Source organism: Macrotis lagotis, chromosome 4 (genome assembly GCF_037893015.1).
Source record: "Macrotis lagotis isolate mMagLag1 chromosome 4, bilby.v1.9.chrom.fasta, whole genome shotgun sequence".
Classification (NCBI taxonomy): Eukaryota; Metazoa; Chordata; class Mammalia; order Peramelemorphia; family Peramelidae; genus Macrotis; species Macrotis lagotis.
This window is the reverse complement of record NC_133661.1, coordinates 160,906,256-160,921,915: the sequence shown is the minus strand read 5'-3', so window position 1 is coordinate 160,921,915 and position 15,660 is coordinate 160,906,256. Positions and strand designations below refer to the sequence as shown.

The window sequence follows — 15,660 nt, the reverse complement described above, 5'->3', positions numbered from 1 at the left end:
TCTACAGTTTTCTTGAATTCTATCAACTGTTTCCTTACAATGATTCATTATTGTTTTAGGACTGCACTTATGTTAGGTTGTGAGTATGGTTGTAAGGATGCTGTGGAAGTTTTAATGAAAAATGGTGCAGATGTCAGCTTGTTGGATGCCCTTGGTCACGATTGTTCTTACTATGCAAGAATTGGTGATAATCTGGAGATTCTAACCTTAATGAAGACAGCAGTTGAAAATGTAAATAAAGGTACACAGAACTTTGTTTACCTTTGAATGAATAAATGAATGGATTGATGGATCAATAAATGACTAAGAAGCATTTATTAAATGCTTACCATGTACTAGACATTGTGCTAAGTTCTGAGAATAGGAATGAAAAAATAAGGGACATGATGAGGGTTGATTGACATACTCTTTCCAGAATCAATAATAGTATTGGTTTGATTACTGCTCTCTGAGCATTGCGTGGAGAGTGTCATAGTATGCTTGCTATAGCAGAAAGCCTGGCAAGGAGATATCTAGAGTGAATGATTGATTAGTATATATTATCTTTAATTAGAGAAAGTTAAAATAAGCAAAACAGCACATATAGAAATTTTAGTATTTTGTGAGAATAAAAATTTCCTATGCTGAAAAAACTTGTCTCAATTAGTAAATCTTTTATATTTTTAAATATAATTTTTTAAAATGTAGTTATTTTAGATCCCTTAAAATAGAATTTTCTGCTAGTTGTGCCAGAGCAGAGTTCTGGATTATTGTGGTCACTCTTATCCATTGGAAAGTGATTTAGAAACCTGAAAAATAAATTTCAAGTGAAGTCATAATAGTACTAATTGTAAGGAAATGGTTTTGTCCCTGGGTGTATGTTAAAAATTCTTGAACTTTTTCCTTTGAATGAAATTAAATTGTAATAAATAAAATTAATAAATCAATTTACTTAAAAATAATAATAATAATAAAGGAGGCAAAGAACTATAGGGAAAAACAAAGTAGTTATGTTCTCTCCTCTACCCCTATAACTATATGACCTAGGTGAAGTCTCTTTACTTTTTAACCCTTGTTTCTGAGTGGAGACTAGATCAGATGATTTTTAAGGTCTTTCCTAGGTTTAAAATACAGTAATTCTATGAATAATTTATATCTAAACTAATGTGATTTATTCTTCACTGTTTCCAACCCTCCCTTTTTTTTAATTTTTAGGGAGAGAACCTTCAAAAAAAGTACTATCTCTCCAGCAGGTAAGTCCTTATTCCAAAATTTAATGAAGAGAAACTACCCATGGGCTACTAGATTGAAAAGACAAATGCTGTCAAATTGAATATCTTATAAAAATCTAAATATGTTTTGATTTTTGTAATGATTTTATGGAGGATTTTTAGATTCAAGGCTTTTTTCCTGATCAATTCTGGCTGAACACTGAGAGATTCTTTAAGTATTTTTTCTGTATTCCCTGTCAATTACTATATGCTTATATTATTAAATTCCTAGTCTTTTAGGAACATAATCTGTTTTGTCATTTAATAATATAAAAATAAAATTTTTAAGTAAAATTTAGAGTCTGCAATAAAATCTTCCCCAACACATTTATGGATCATGTTTTATGTTATAATGAGTCTTTTTTGGACTGAAATTTGCTCATGCTTTATCCCATCCATATGATATGATGACTTGTCATCTCAATCAGTTAAAAAACAAAAAAATGATCTACCTGCCAGTTAAGAAGGAAGGAAAGCTAACAATTTTTGTTTCTTCTGGTCAATCAGAGAAATACTTTCTTTACAGTCATTCATTCAGGAAGCATTTATTAAATGCCTTCAATGTGTTAAGTGATAGAAATACAAAGAATAAAATCAATATCAATTTGGCTCCCTTTCTTTTGTATTATGATTTCCAAGTGTCACTCAGCTTCATTCTGTGACAGCTAATAACTGAGATTAGAATATTTAGTTAAACTTGAGTATATTCTTTCAATGTTTTTAAATTTTGGACTTGTGGGTTTTCTTTGAATATACTTGGTTTATTTTAATAAGATATTGTGCTTTAAAATGCCTTTAAAAATTCAAATAATTTGGTATCTTGAGACTTTCAAATAATAGGCCAAAATTATTTGCATGACAGTTATTTGAAAGTGAATTCCAATTTCATTGAGAGATTTTTGGGTTTTGTACAGATAGAAATACTGCCACCTTGTGTAATATAGAGCAAAGCTTAAACTAGATCATAGAACAAAGTATACTAAGTTTAAGTTTTCTTCAAAATAGGATTTTTTAAAAGACTTTTTATTCATTTGAAACTTTAACTTGTTGCATTTTTTAATGCTGTAAAAACTTAGGTATCTTACGGTCCACCAAAGCGAAATCTGTTGCATATGCAAGATGAAGTAAATATAAAATCATATCAGAGGGAGCAGAAAAATGTTCAGGTAATTATCCAGGAAATGGGCACACTCAAAGAAATGGTATGTTCTTTGAATAGTAAAATTAAAAGAGTTTGGATAGATTTGTTTCTGTTACTGTGGATTCTCTAATATTACTTGATATCCTTTAAAAGAAAAATGAATTACTCTAGCATTCATAGTTGCTATCATTTAACTTAGATAATATTTAGAAATACAGTAGGTTTTTCACATGTATATTGTGTGTATACATGCGCACCCCTTTATGGATACACACACACACACACACACACACACACACACACACACACACATTTGGATTGACACTTTTTCTGTAATATATAGTTTTAGAGAGTTAGCTTGGCATAGAGAAGTTACTTCACTTGCCCAGAGACACAGATCCAGTCTCTGTCAGAGGTGTGACATAAAAGCAAGTCTTTACTCCACAACATTAGCTAGAAGCTTCTGGTTTTATTGAGGGAGAAAAAAAGAAATTGAAAAGGAAAACTCATGTTGGTGTAGAAATAGTAACTTATACAATTTAAACACTGAAACACACAAAAAAAATAAAATTTACATGTAAATGCCAGTAGTTGCTTTGATAGTTACTTTAATAAAATGAGCACAACTTTATTTTTGTTTTCATATTCTTGTGCATTTCCTATTATATATCGTCCTTGAGAAAGGATAGTTATAGATGTTGTAATAAATACTTTTTAATATAATTTCATTTTTATCAGATGATCTTAAATGTTGACAAAGAGTAAAATATTAATGAGAATGATCTCACTACAGATTTTTAGAGACTTAGAACTTAAAGTAGGGTGGCTAGGTGGTGCAGTGGATAGAGCACCATCCCTGGAGTCAGGAGTACCTGAGTTCAAATCCGGCCTCAGACACTTAATAATTACTTAGATGTGTGGCCTTGGGCAAGCCGCTTAACCCCATTGTCTTGCAAAAACTTAAAAAAAACTAAAAAAAAATTAAAGTAGTTTGATTCATTTGGTTGATTCTGTTTATCCTTATTTTTTACTTTTAATTTAGAATATTTATTGTTATTAAGTTCTAATGGCAGCATGGTAGTATGGATAGAATATTAGCATTAAAGACAGAAAGAAATGGATATTAAAATCTTGCCTCTTACAATACTTGTTCTGTGACCACTAGTATGCCATTTAACTCATCTCTGAACCTTAGTTTTCTCATTTCCTCCAGGGTTCTTGTGAAGTTCAAATGAGAAAATTTAGAGGTTCCTAAACTTTCTCATTTCATTATGCCATTAGTGTGTGTTGATAATTTTTTTCATGGTACATTGAGTCCAAAAGAAATTCCCAGAAGTTCAATTTATTAAGTACTAGATTAAGACAAATGAATAAGTATATCCTAACTACTGAAAACTAATTGAAAATACATATAGAATGAAAGAAAATAATATATTTATTTCATTCTTTAACTATAGTTACTTACTAATGAGATGTGTGTTGGACACTCACAACCTTGAGCCTTGGAATCAGATTGGGCAAGAATACCCTCATTTTTTTACATTGATTTTTGCATAGTACTTGCTTTTTATAGCAGCAGCTGAAAACCGTACTTTGCAAAAATAATGTTGCAAATGAGAAAGATAGAGAAGCAATTGGCATAGCTGAAAAATACAAGTGAACAAAAATATATCTCTAGTTGCACTGCATTGAAAGAAAACCTGTAGTCTGTTCTAAAACAGTGAACCACCATGAGGTAGTACCCAGTCTGTGAAGTTGGTTCTACTCAGGGCCCAACAGATCTTTATCATTGTTGTATCTCTTGAAAGTTTAAAATATCCATTGTGCCCCACTGTGAATTTGACATGTTGCACAGTTTGAGAAATGCAGCTATAATATAAAGTTTTCCTGTGAACTTTAAATTCCTAGGTAAATATTAGTTACTATTATTCTTGTGTTTATTTTTTCCAAAGTTAAATTTTAACTTGTTGACATTTCAGTTATTTTGCCCATGACTTAAGAGACTGAAAAAATGCTTTAATGGTTCTAGTAATAAAATTTTCTTTAGAATTCCTTATTTACCTATTATCCTCGTTATTTCTCAATGTGTTTTTTTTAAGGATCTAGAGTTTGAAAATGAAGATTTAAAAGAAAAGTTGAGAAATTTTCAGCAAGAACAAAGAATATTGTTAGATAAAGTCAATGGATTGCAACTACATTTAAATGAGGTATATAGTCTATATAGTCTTTGTATAATACATTTTTACATTAAAAAAATTGACTCCAAGTAATCTTCATCATTAGGAAATATTTATGTAGTACCCACTAGTTTGTTTAAAGCATTGTGTTAGCCTTGTGGCTTCTCTGCCCCTCTGGAGCTTACAGTTTACTTGAGGAACCAAAACATATATGTAGAAAAAATAAGTTATAATGCAAAGCAGCATTAAGTGATAAAGGACTAGAGAAAGGAAAGCTTAATGAGGACTTACATAGTTAGGAAAGCTTAAGGGAAAAGGTAGGACTTGAGATATCATCCTTGAAGGAAGGATGAGTGAAATTTTTACAAAGCAGAGATGGGAATAAGGTTTGATTGAATATGTCTGGAATGAAAAGGGAAAGTTAAAAATAATGCCAGGTTTCTTAATTTGGGTGACTGGAAGGTTTGTGTTGTCTTGATAGTAAGAGGGAAGTTTGGAAGAGGGGCAGTGAAATAGAGGTTGGGTGATGATGAATTATATTTTGGATATGTTGATATTGAGGTGCTTAACAGAAATTCTGCCAGAAATGTCCACTATATAGTTAGGGAAATTGGTCTGAAGCTCAAGGAAGAGATTGGTCTTAAATATCTGTGAATTTGTATGATGGTATTAATTAAGGCCTGGGAGCTGATTATCACCAACTGGAGCATATAGAAAGGAAAGAGATGAGGGAATAAACCATTGTCTTGGAGTTTACTTCAAGTTAACTCCTACAATTAGTGAGTGTGATATAGATGATTATATCATGTAAAATACAGTTTATAGAGACCTGATATCTCTACAGTTGAATTCAGAAATTATATAGAAATGTAGCAGTTAATATCCAGACAATTTCTATCCACTGAGATTTTCTTTAAATTGTGAAAGGGGGGCGGCTAGGTGGTGCACTGGATAAAGCACCGGCCTTGGAGTCAGGAGTACCTGGGTTCAAATCCAGTCTCAGACACCTAATAATTACCTAGCTGTATGGCCTTGGGCAAGCCACTTAACCCCATTTGCCTTGCAAAAAAAAAAAAACCTAAAAAAAATTGTGAAAGGAAAACTTAAAAAAAGAAATTTCAACTTTTTCATTTACCAAAGAAAATCTGTATAAACTTATTGGTGCCAAAACTAATCATATCCAGAACCAAAACCCATACTAGAAATTTAGGAACCAGTAAGGATTTATTGAGTTCACTAGCAAAGGAGTCCCACATAGAGGTGAAGGGAAACTTTCCTGAAGGTGAAAAGGACAAGGCTTATATTGGTTTCAGTTTAGGCAGGAGGTGAATTAGGGTATAAGGTATCTATGGATTGGAGAGGGCTTATTTTTGGGGGGTGCTTACAAGCAAGGACTAGGGATGGTTTTTATGGTGTGTGTGTGTGTGTGTGTGTGTGTGTGTGTGTGTGTGTGTGTGAAGAGGAATGCCACTGGTAATGCAGAGCAGTTCTCATAGATCAACAACTAGAAGGGATCTCATGGATCATCAAGCTCTACCTCCTAGTACATAAGTACACACCCTTGATTGGACAGGGTTTGTTGCAGAGGCCAGTAACAGGAAAGGTGAGCTGAGCTATCTCTTAAAATCCTTTCCTGAAGACTGCCCTTGCTGTATTAACAGTAAGGAAGGTCAGAGACAGGACCAGAGGCTGCAGTGAAAATAGTTATCAGAAGTAAGATCGAAGAACTACAGACACAATGGAGTTACGTTAGTTGACTCAGCTACCCAGAAAACAGTGTCTATTAAAATGCTGACTTGGAGTTCTATTTTTTAATAGCTTCATGGTATTTAGATATCTTGAATAAGGATGAAAACAAATACCAGAGTATTTTTGTATTTTTGAAAATGAAGGTACAGGGTGAAGTATTTGAACTTTTAAAGCATTTTGTAATATATATATATATATTCTTCATGCAATCAATTCCGGAATACTTCAAAACTTTTCATATAAATGTCTATTTCAATTTAAGTCATTACTAATGTTATATAAATACAATTTTTAGACAGAATTTTTTTTTGACTAATGAAATAAGAATCCACTCTACTGAATAAGGAATTTGAGGGTTAAATACACATGTAAGAATGTTAATATACTTGTAAATTCTAATATCTGACTGCATAAAGGAGCATTTTTCTTTAGTAATTGTGAAAAATAAGATAATTTTAAGGGAATTAATTACTTTAATGTTAAATAAGCATATAAACATTTTCAGATATGTTTTGGCATAATAAATATTTTGTTGCTAATAGTTATACTCATTGCATAATTGTGGAGAAATAGTCTATAAATAAATTTAATACTCAACTTTAAAAAGTTTTAGTATCATTGTGTATAATTTATTACATTAATATCTGTAAAGGAAATGAGTACTGTAAGGCATATTCTCTGCCTTTGTGGATCTAATAATTTTAATGAGGACTATGTTGAAAGCTAGTATAAGAAAATAAAGCTTACTGTTCAGTTACTAGAAGTACATATTCTCAAAAATACACACACTTCACTTAGCATCCTCAGATTTTTGTGCCACATGGGTTTTAGTTGACAAAATGAAATACAGTCTCTGCCTTCAGGAAGTTTACAGTGACCTAGGAAAGCAAGATTTGTCCAAGTATAAGAGAAGCAACAGAAGGCTTATTTTTAATAGGAATTGAGAGGAGAAAGAGACATTGTGAATTGCTGTGGTTAAGAGAAGACTTTAAGGAAAAGATGTGATTGAGCTAGACTTTCAATGATAGGTAAGATTTAGATAGGCATAGAAAACATTGGAACATAGATTTTAGAGTTGGAGAAATCATAGGAACCATCTAATAGCTGAAGGAATTTAGTATGTGTGCAGTGAGTTGGAGGTAGCAGTGCACTAAAGTTATGGTTAGAGCATTATGATTAGATCAGGGTTATTTTGTTTTTGTTTTTTTGCAGGGCAATGAGATTAAATGACTTGTCCTAAGTCACTCAGCTAGGTAACTATTAAGTGTCTGAGGTCAGATTTGAACTCCTGACTCCAGGGTCAGTGCTGTATCTACTGCATCACCTAGCTGCTTATTTTAATGGAAAGAATTGAAATAAAGAATGGAAGAGAAAGTTATTAGTGATAAAATTAAAAGATAGGTTGGGACTCAATTGTGAACAATATTGAATGTTGTACTGAGAAGTTTAAACTACAGATTAATCTAGGGACAGTGTGCCAGATGGGTTGGGAGAAAGGAATTATAAAGGCAAAATGATTTAAAAAAATTAATTGAGGGGATGTGAAGCCAAGATATGTCAGATAAAAGACAAGGCCTCAACTGAGCTTTCCCAGATTTCATACCAATCAACTTTAAATAGTGCCTCAAAATGAATTCTGGAGTGGCAGAACCCACAAAAGGACAGAATGAAGCTATTTTCCATCCAATGACAATGTAGAAGGTTGCCAGGAAATGTCTGTTGCATTGAGGTAAGAGCAGAGCACAGTCTAGCATAGGCCATGTCCAGGAAAGACATGTCCAGCCTTTGGGGGCTACTGAATTGCAGCAGCTTCTGAAGCTCTCAGCTCATATGGTAAGGGGTGAAGAGGAGTTGGGTAACAAGACTCAAAGCACACATTGAAGATTGAGACCAATTTTTTTTAAAGACATAGCCTATGAGAAATTTTCCTTGATTATAACTTGTAACAGGTTTTGCTTTTTGTGCTTTCAGAGGGAGGGAAGAAGAGAAAGACTGATCATAGTCATTATAATAGCTACCATACATAGTACCTACTGTGGGCTAACCACAGTGCTAAGTATTTTGCAAATAACTCACTGGATTATCACAATAATCCTGTGATATAGGTAGTGAGATACTAATTTTAATTGGGGGGAAACTGAGACAAACAAAAATTAAGTCACTTATCCAAAGTCAAATAGTTCATAGGAATAAATTTGTGACCTATCTATAGTCATCTTGATGGTGTAGCTTCAAAGCTAATATGAAATAGGTTCAAGTCCTTTCTCTGACACTCACTGGCTAAGTGTCATTGGAGAAATGTTTTTAGTGCTCTAGGTTATATTTTTTTAATGTATGTTCCTATGAACAATTTGAGTACATATGCAATATTCATTTTTATCTTAACTTCTTGTTCCTGTCATTGATGATAGGTTTTTCAGAACTAGGAAATTATTTTTCTTTTTACTGGTTGTAAAACTCATCTATTTTTAAAATTTCTATGAATATTGAAATTAATTTTCTTTTTTTCAGGAAGTAATGATTGCTGATGATCTTGAAAATGAGGTAGGGGGAAAAAAGCTTTTTGGAGAGAAGATACATAAAAATTCTACATACCACTATAGTGGGAAACAACACCTAGATTGTGATTCAAGGGACTTGGATTTTAGTTGTAATTATCAGAGTCAGTAGACATTTATTTATCATCTATCAGGCCCTGAGCTAAGTGCTGGGCATAGGAAGAAAAGTATAAGATAGCCTTTCCCCTCAAAGAACTCACAATCTTAGGGGGTGGTTGTGGTGGTAATGTGTGAGACTTCTAGGTTGGACATGATGAAGTCCTGCAGCCAGGATGGGAAATTATTTCAGGTGTGTTTCTAAGTTGATTTCATTCTGCAGACTAGAGAATTTCTAGAGATGATGAAGAGCAGTTAAGTATCCAAAGTTTTTTGGTATTTTTGCAAATTAATCTCTTAGGTGTTCTACTTGTAAAGGAGAGATAGAGACAGAGAATTAAGTACTTATTATATACCAGATATTATGTTAAAATGGAGATAAAAATATAAACAAACAAGACCATCCTTACTCTCAAAGTGCTTATATTCTAAAGGGAAAGATAATACATAAAGAGGATCTAGTTCTAGAAAATGAGGGAAGTAAAGAAGTAAGGCAGCTGTTGAAGAGTTAGAGCAATCTAGAGAGTAAGGAGTGAAGTGAGTATAGCTAGGGCCTCTCATGAAGTGATAGCTTCTGCTTGGGTTTTGCCAATCAGTAGAGCAGGGTTGAGTGGAAAGGTAGCTAGAGAAAAGTTTTCTGGTCTAGATAAATCATAATAGTTCCTTCTGATGCTAAAATTCATTTCTTTTAAATCTTTCAACAAATGTGGCTTTGCAATGGCAAAACATTGTTGTCACAATATCACGACTTTGGTAGGGTAGAAGGTCAGTGTCAGTTTGTCTTGTGGTTCAATCAGTTTAGGGACTTGGGGGTTTTTAGCTTTTAGTTTTTTTTTTTATTTCAGAAAGAAAAACTGAGATCCCTTTTGCTAGCCAAGGAAAAACAGCATGAAGAAAGCTTAAGAGCTGTTGAAGCTCTGAAAAATAAATTGAAATATTATGAGGTAAGAATTGTGGGTTTACTTTTAATACTTTTAAACTTACCTTATTTTATTTTATATATTTATTTATTTGTTTGTTTGTTTATTTATTTAGGTTTTTGCAAGGCAAACGGGGTTAAGTGGCTTGCTCAAGGCCACACAGCTAGGTAATTATTAAGTGTCTGAGACCAGATTTGAACCCAGGTACTCCTGACTTCAGGTCCAGTGCTTTATCCACTATGCCACCTAGCTGCCCCAACTTACCTTATTTTTTAAAAAAAATCTGTATGATGTTGTTTTTCTGCTGGTTAGATATCCCTGGTTAGATAGTATCTGTTCACTAAAAATAATATTTCTGCAAATGCAAAGCAAAATCTCAAGGATTGTATGCTTTCCTAAGTTTATTATTTCATTTGGAGTACCATGTGGAGTCTTGACTACCAATGAACTAGTTAGCTTTTTTACTATTCCATATCCACAGACCTGCTTCAAGTGGTTGTACCATTTGTCACTGAGATACAGAACAAAATGTGACTTGGTCAGGGTACCTTCATAACCATTACTGGGAAAATAGTTTCAAAAATTTTCATCTACCTGAAGTCAGATGTCATCATATTTGAAACAAAGATAGTCCATCCCTTCCTTTTTTGCCCTATATCTCTTAATGTGCATATACTTTTCATTACCTACTGGGTGACTGTAGGTATGTCACTTAACCATTCTTAACCTCATGAAGTATTTATAAAGTGCTTATTGAATGCCAGGCATTGTATCAAGTGCTTTACAAATAGATCTCATATGATTCTCACCGCAACCTTGGGAGGGGGATGCTATGACCCACATTTTTACTTAAATTAGAAAGCTTTGCATAGTTTCTAAGATTTTTCACTGTTTTAAAATTGTAAGTATCCATTCCTGCTGAAACCTGTTAACAGAGGATAGTCTTCTAATAAACTTCAGAAAATTAAATGAGAAACTTTTTTCTTCTTTATACTCTATTACAATACAGAATTTATTTGTGCACTTTGTTTAGAAAAGTAATCAGTTTTTGATGAACTGTTTAGCTGATTTAATATATCCAGCTTACAAATATCTTTAATTGTTAACTAAAAAAAACTATTTGCACTATTTCCAATGCAATGACAGTTTACCTTGAAAACTTACTTTTCAATGAACTTTGAAGGCATATTGCAGTACTCATTTTAACTCATTAAATTTTATAAGTAAAAGCTCTTGCTCATGCACATAATATAATAATGATTTATCACTAGCATTTAAGAATGATAGTTTAGTGATAATGTTGATTTTTTTCACACCAGAATATGGATGTGCAAATGTTACTAATATTTTCACCCCCACAAATTTATAAATACATGTACATATATGTATGCATATATATATTATTTTGGAGTAACATTAAGATATACATTATATCTATGTATTTGTATCATGTAGGATCAAATACAATTCAAATGTATGGAAGTTTTTGAAATCTTGTGACCCCCTTTTAGACTCAACCTGGCTTATGAAAGCTCTCCTTAGCTCTACTCAAGACTCAGTTTTCATCTTGCCTATTGCCAACTACCTTTGTCTAGCTTCAAAAGTATTTAAAATAGACTAGAAAGCTTTACTGACAAAAGTTGCTCTCTAAGATCTCATTACACTTTCATAATAAAACCATGATGTAGTTGCATTGCCCTTGTCACTAATTAAATGTATGATCTTGAATAAATCACTTAATCATTCTGCACTCCAGTTTCCACATCTGTAAAAGGGAAGTGAATTAGAAAATTTCTATGTTCACTTTCCTTATTAAAATTCTGTTATCTCTAGAAGCACAATCATGTTTCTTTGCAAAGTGAAGTATGTTTTTTGATTTTCCAACTTCTAGAAAACCTATCATTTTTTACATAGAGATAGTAGATTGTGAAGTTCTGGTAAAAGGTCTAATAAGTAGGCTAAAAGAAACTTTACTTTTTAGGACATGGGGCTTGACTTAAAGGATTTTTATATATATCCTTTAGGAGAACTAGCTGGTTTCTATGAATGATGATGATGATGATATTGATGATATCATTTTTATATATCACCTAGTATGATCACCTAGTATGTACTAAGCACTGATAATCACTTTACAAACATTATCTCATTTGTTCCTCTTAACACTGGAAGGTAGGTGCTAGTATTTTTCCCATTTTAGAGCTGAGAAAACCGAGGAAATAGATATTTAGTGATTTAGGGTCACATGCCTAGGAAGTGCCTAAGATTACATTTGAACTGTCAGTCTTCCTGACTCCAGGGTCAACTGCTTTAGGTGTTGTCCAGCTGCCCCTTAACCATTAGCCTTAGTCTTTCAGGAAGACTTACCTGTATATCAGCCTTCTGTAAGAATTTTATCATTGTCTGATGACAAGGAAATGGATGGAAAAGGTTTTAAAATATTAGCCATTTGTCTTCTTGCTTTGGATGAAATGCAGAAGTGTTTCCTAAATCAAGTCACTCATATTATGAGACGTCATAAGAAGTTATATGTCCCTCCACTTACATATCTCCATGATGATAAAGTAGATAGCAAGCATGTTGAAAGTTTTGAAGTTATTTTCATTTTATTTCTTCTTGTCAGGAAAATATATGAGTTTATATACATATGTATACACACACACACACACACACACACACATATATATATATATATATATATATATATAAATATAAATACTCATTCTCAGAAAATTCTCATTGTCTGCTTTTATTTTTTAAAAAAAAGGCTCAGTTAACTCCTTTATTCATAATGCATTATTAAAATATGTAATTTTAGTGGATTTTGAGCAAATTGTTTTCCAGGTGAAAAAAGTTAATTATATCAAATGACCAGTGTCATGGAAAGAGCATTGAATTTGGTCTCAGGTGACCTGGGTTTTGTTGTTTTTGGATTTTTTGCAAGGCATTGGGGTTAAGTGACTTGCCCAAGATCACATAGTTAAGCAATTACTAAGTGTCTGAGACTGGGTTTGAACTCAGGTCCTCTTTACTCCAGGGCCTTACTTCAGGGCTGGTGCTCTTTCCACTACACCACCTAGCTGTCCCTATCACCTGGGTTTTGAATCCCAGTTCTGATACTTGCTTACTATGTGGCCAGGAACAAATCATTTAACCTTTTTGAGATTCTAATTTCCTTATCCATAAAGTAGACTGAAGGTATGCTTGCATTACCAACCTCACTATCCTAAGTAAAATATTCTGTGAATTCTAAAGATTAAAATGAATTTGAGCAATTATTTTTATAATCTTCTTGATACTGACATTAAGAAGATTTTATAGTGGTTGACTAGGTACTATACCAATGTAGAACTGAATAAAATAAAACAGCTTCTCCTTTAAATTACTTTAATTTGTGTTTCTCCTTTCAGAGTGACTATGGAGGAGCAGGAAGTCACTTCAATAATCGTAAGTACCTAAATTTAGGATATATATCATATTTAGACTATAGCAAGAAAAATGATTATTTGGACTTAAATCTTCTTGATGGTGCTGCTAAATTTAATTACCAATATATTGTACTTCTTAAGACTAGATGGGAAACAATCAGTGTTATATGCATTACTTAAAGATTTTAACCCTACATTTGTATCTATATGAAGTACGTTTTTGTATAGTCATTGTCTGTGCTGCCAGATTGACTTTGAATATTATGAAATGAGACCTTTTTTTCCAACTGAAAGAAAGATAATCTCACAGGGGAAATTTTTGCATGCATTCCTGAAAGTGATGTTAAGAAATATGAGTAAATATTTTAAAACTTCTTGGAATTTTAAGAAACACTATTACAATTTTGAAGTCATGCAGGGTTTAACTTCCAAATCTTTCCATTGTTCTCCACTTTAAATGGCCTAATCTACAACAGTGTACATACGTATTTACATTTTCTCCTTTACTAACGTTCTTTTCATCTGGCTTATTTTGGTATGGATGTTGCCTTGTTTTAATAACTCTCTTCAGAACCCAAGATCCAACAGTTTCCACCAAGTTGGAAAGGTTTTGAGTATTGACTTGATAACAAAATTTTATTTCTTAGGTCCTTTTTTGTAGAAACTTATCCCCAGTTTAGCTTAATTCAATATTTTGGGCACAGCCATGTTCAGAGTTTGTATACCACTTTTTGGAGAAGTTATGATCAATATTGGTGGAGAGAATACGCAGATTTAAGGAATTCTGAAACCTTAATGTGTAAAATAATGTTATATACACAAAAAATCTCATAAGGAATTAATACAGAATTAACTAGTTATATTTAGTGAAATACAAGATATTAATATTTTAATCATACATGGATTAGTACCTAAGGTGAATTTTTCATTTTTTCATATACATGCTGTATTTTATGAATTATTACACATATATATTAAATACTTTCTGTTGTGTAAAGTCCTGTGCAAAAAATAAAAACAATAGTTCAGTCCCTGCCTTTCAAGGAACTTAATAGAGGTATAAGAAATAATCAAGTTAAGAGCTCTGATCATATTTATAGAAGAATTTTAAGAGGGAGACAACTTAAAAAAAAGATGCATATTAAGAAATTGTCAGTGTTTATACAGGAAAAGTCCAAAATTTTTATGAGCAGTTTTACAGTCATTTTGTTTTGTGATTCAAGTTGTAGAGGGAGCAAGGTGCTAGTGATTAGTGCATTGGTCTTGGAGTCAGGAGGACAGGGAGTTCGAATCCAGCTTCAGACACTTGCCACTTACTAGCTATATGATCTTAGGCAAGTCACTTAACCCTGATTGCCTCTCATCCAGGGCCATCTCCAGTCACTCTGATTCATATCTGGCCATTGGCCCCACAAGGCTCTGGAGGAGAAAGTGAGATTGGTGTCATAGTACAACACCCCCTCACTCAAATCTAGTTCATGTGCTTATCATGGCATCACCTCCCTGATGTCATAGTCTTTGAGAATGAAGAGCAAACATTATTATTATTAGTAGTAGTAATGCATTTGAGAAAATGAGCAAGCCTTTTTTGTTAATAAGTGAGCAAATCAATTATTGAATATTTTTTCTGGAGAATCAGGACATGCTTCATTGTAATAGTGTGCTTGTATTTATAAAGCACCTAAAGCTTTTCAAAATGTTTCCTCATAGGGAACAGAGAATTTCCTCATCATTCCTCTAGCCTCCTAGGTTCACTTGTTATCATTATCTCTTCACTTATTCTCCCCTAACATAGCTAATCAGTTGTCAAAACATCATATTTTTATCTCCCTATGTCATCTCTTCTATTATTGTATACTCACAAAGCTAGCACCATCTCTCACTTTAATTATTGCAATGGCTTTCAAATTGATCTCCCTGCTTCAAATAACTTCCTAGTCAAGTCCATCCTTTACTCTGCTGCCATGTCACTTTACTTCCTAGGAAGCTTCTTTGGCTCCCTATTCTCTTTGGATCAAATGTAAATTTTTTTTTAGCTTTTACAAGCTGGATCCATCTTGTGTACTTTACTCCCCCTCCTGCATTCTACAGTCCAGCCAAACTGCCCTTCTCTCTGTTCCTCCCATAACTCCATCTCTATTATCTTCCACGTGAAATTTCTTGTGATTTCTTACCCATTTGTTGATTTCCTCTCACCTCTCAGTGGAGCTACTGGATAAACAGATGTATGATCAGTTTTAGTGCTCTTATTATATTTTGGCATTTTGCTCTCCAAAATGTGTTGGATTATTCTTTACATTCACTAAAATTGAATTAAAATGCTTGTTTCCCTGCAGCCCTG

The 15,660-nt window shown here is 32.9% G+C and overlaps 1 protein-coding gene across 2 annotated transcripts in view; it reads left to right on the top strand.

Moving 5' to 3' along the window:
* Positions 1 to 15,660, top strand: part of UACA (uveal autoantigen with coiled-coil domains and ankyrin repeats) — a 95,932-nt gene that overhangs the window by 60,633 nt on the left and 19,639 nt on the right. For both annotated transcript variants that reach the window (XM_074234522.1, XM_074234523.1), the window contains exons 8-14: positions 60 to 241; positions 1,195 to 1,232; positions 2,327 to 2,416; positions 4,491 to 4,598; positions 8,829 to 8,861; positions 9,817 to 9,915; positions 13,302 to 13,338. In XM_074234522.1, the coding sequence (XP_074090623.1) occupies positions 60 to 241; positions 1,195 to 1,232; positions 2,327 to 2,416; positions 4,491 to 4,598; positions 8,829 to 8,861; positions 9,817 to 9,915; positions 13,302 to 13,338 (587 nt within the window). The remainder of the gene's footprint in view (positions 1 to 59; positions 242 to 1,194; positions 1,233 to 2,326; positions 2,417 to 4,490; positions 4,599 to 8,828; positions 8,862 to 9,816; positions 9,916 to 13,301; positions 13,339 to 15,660) is intronic.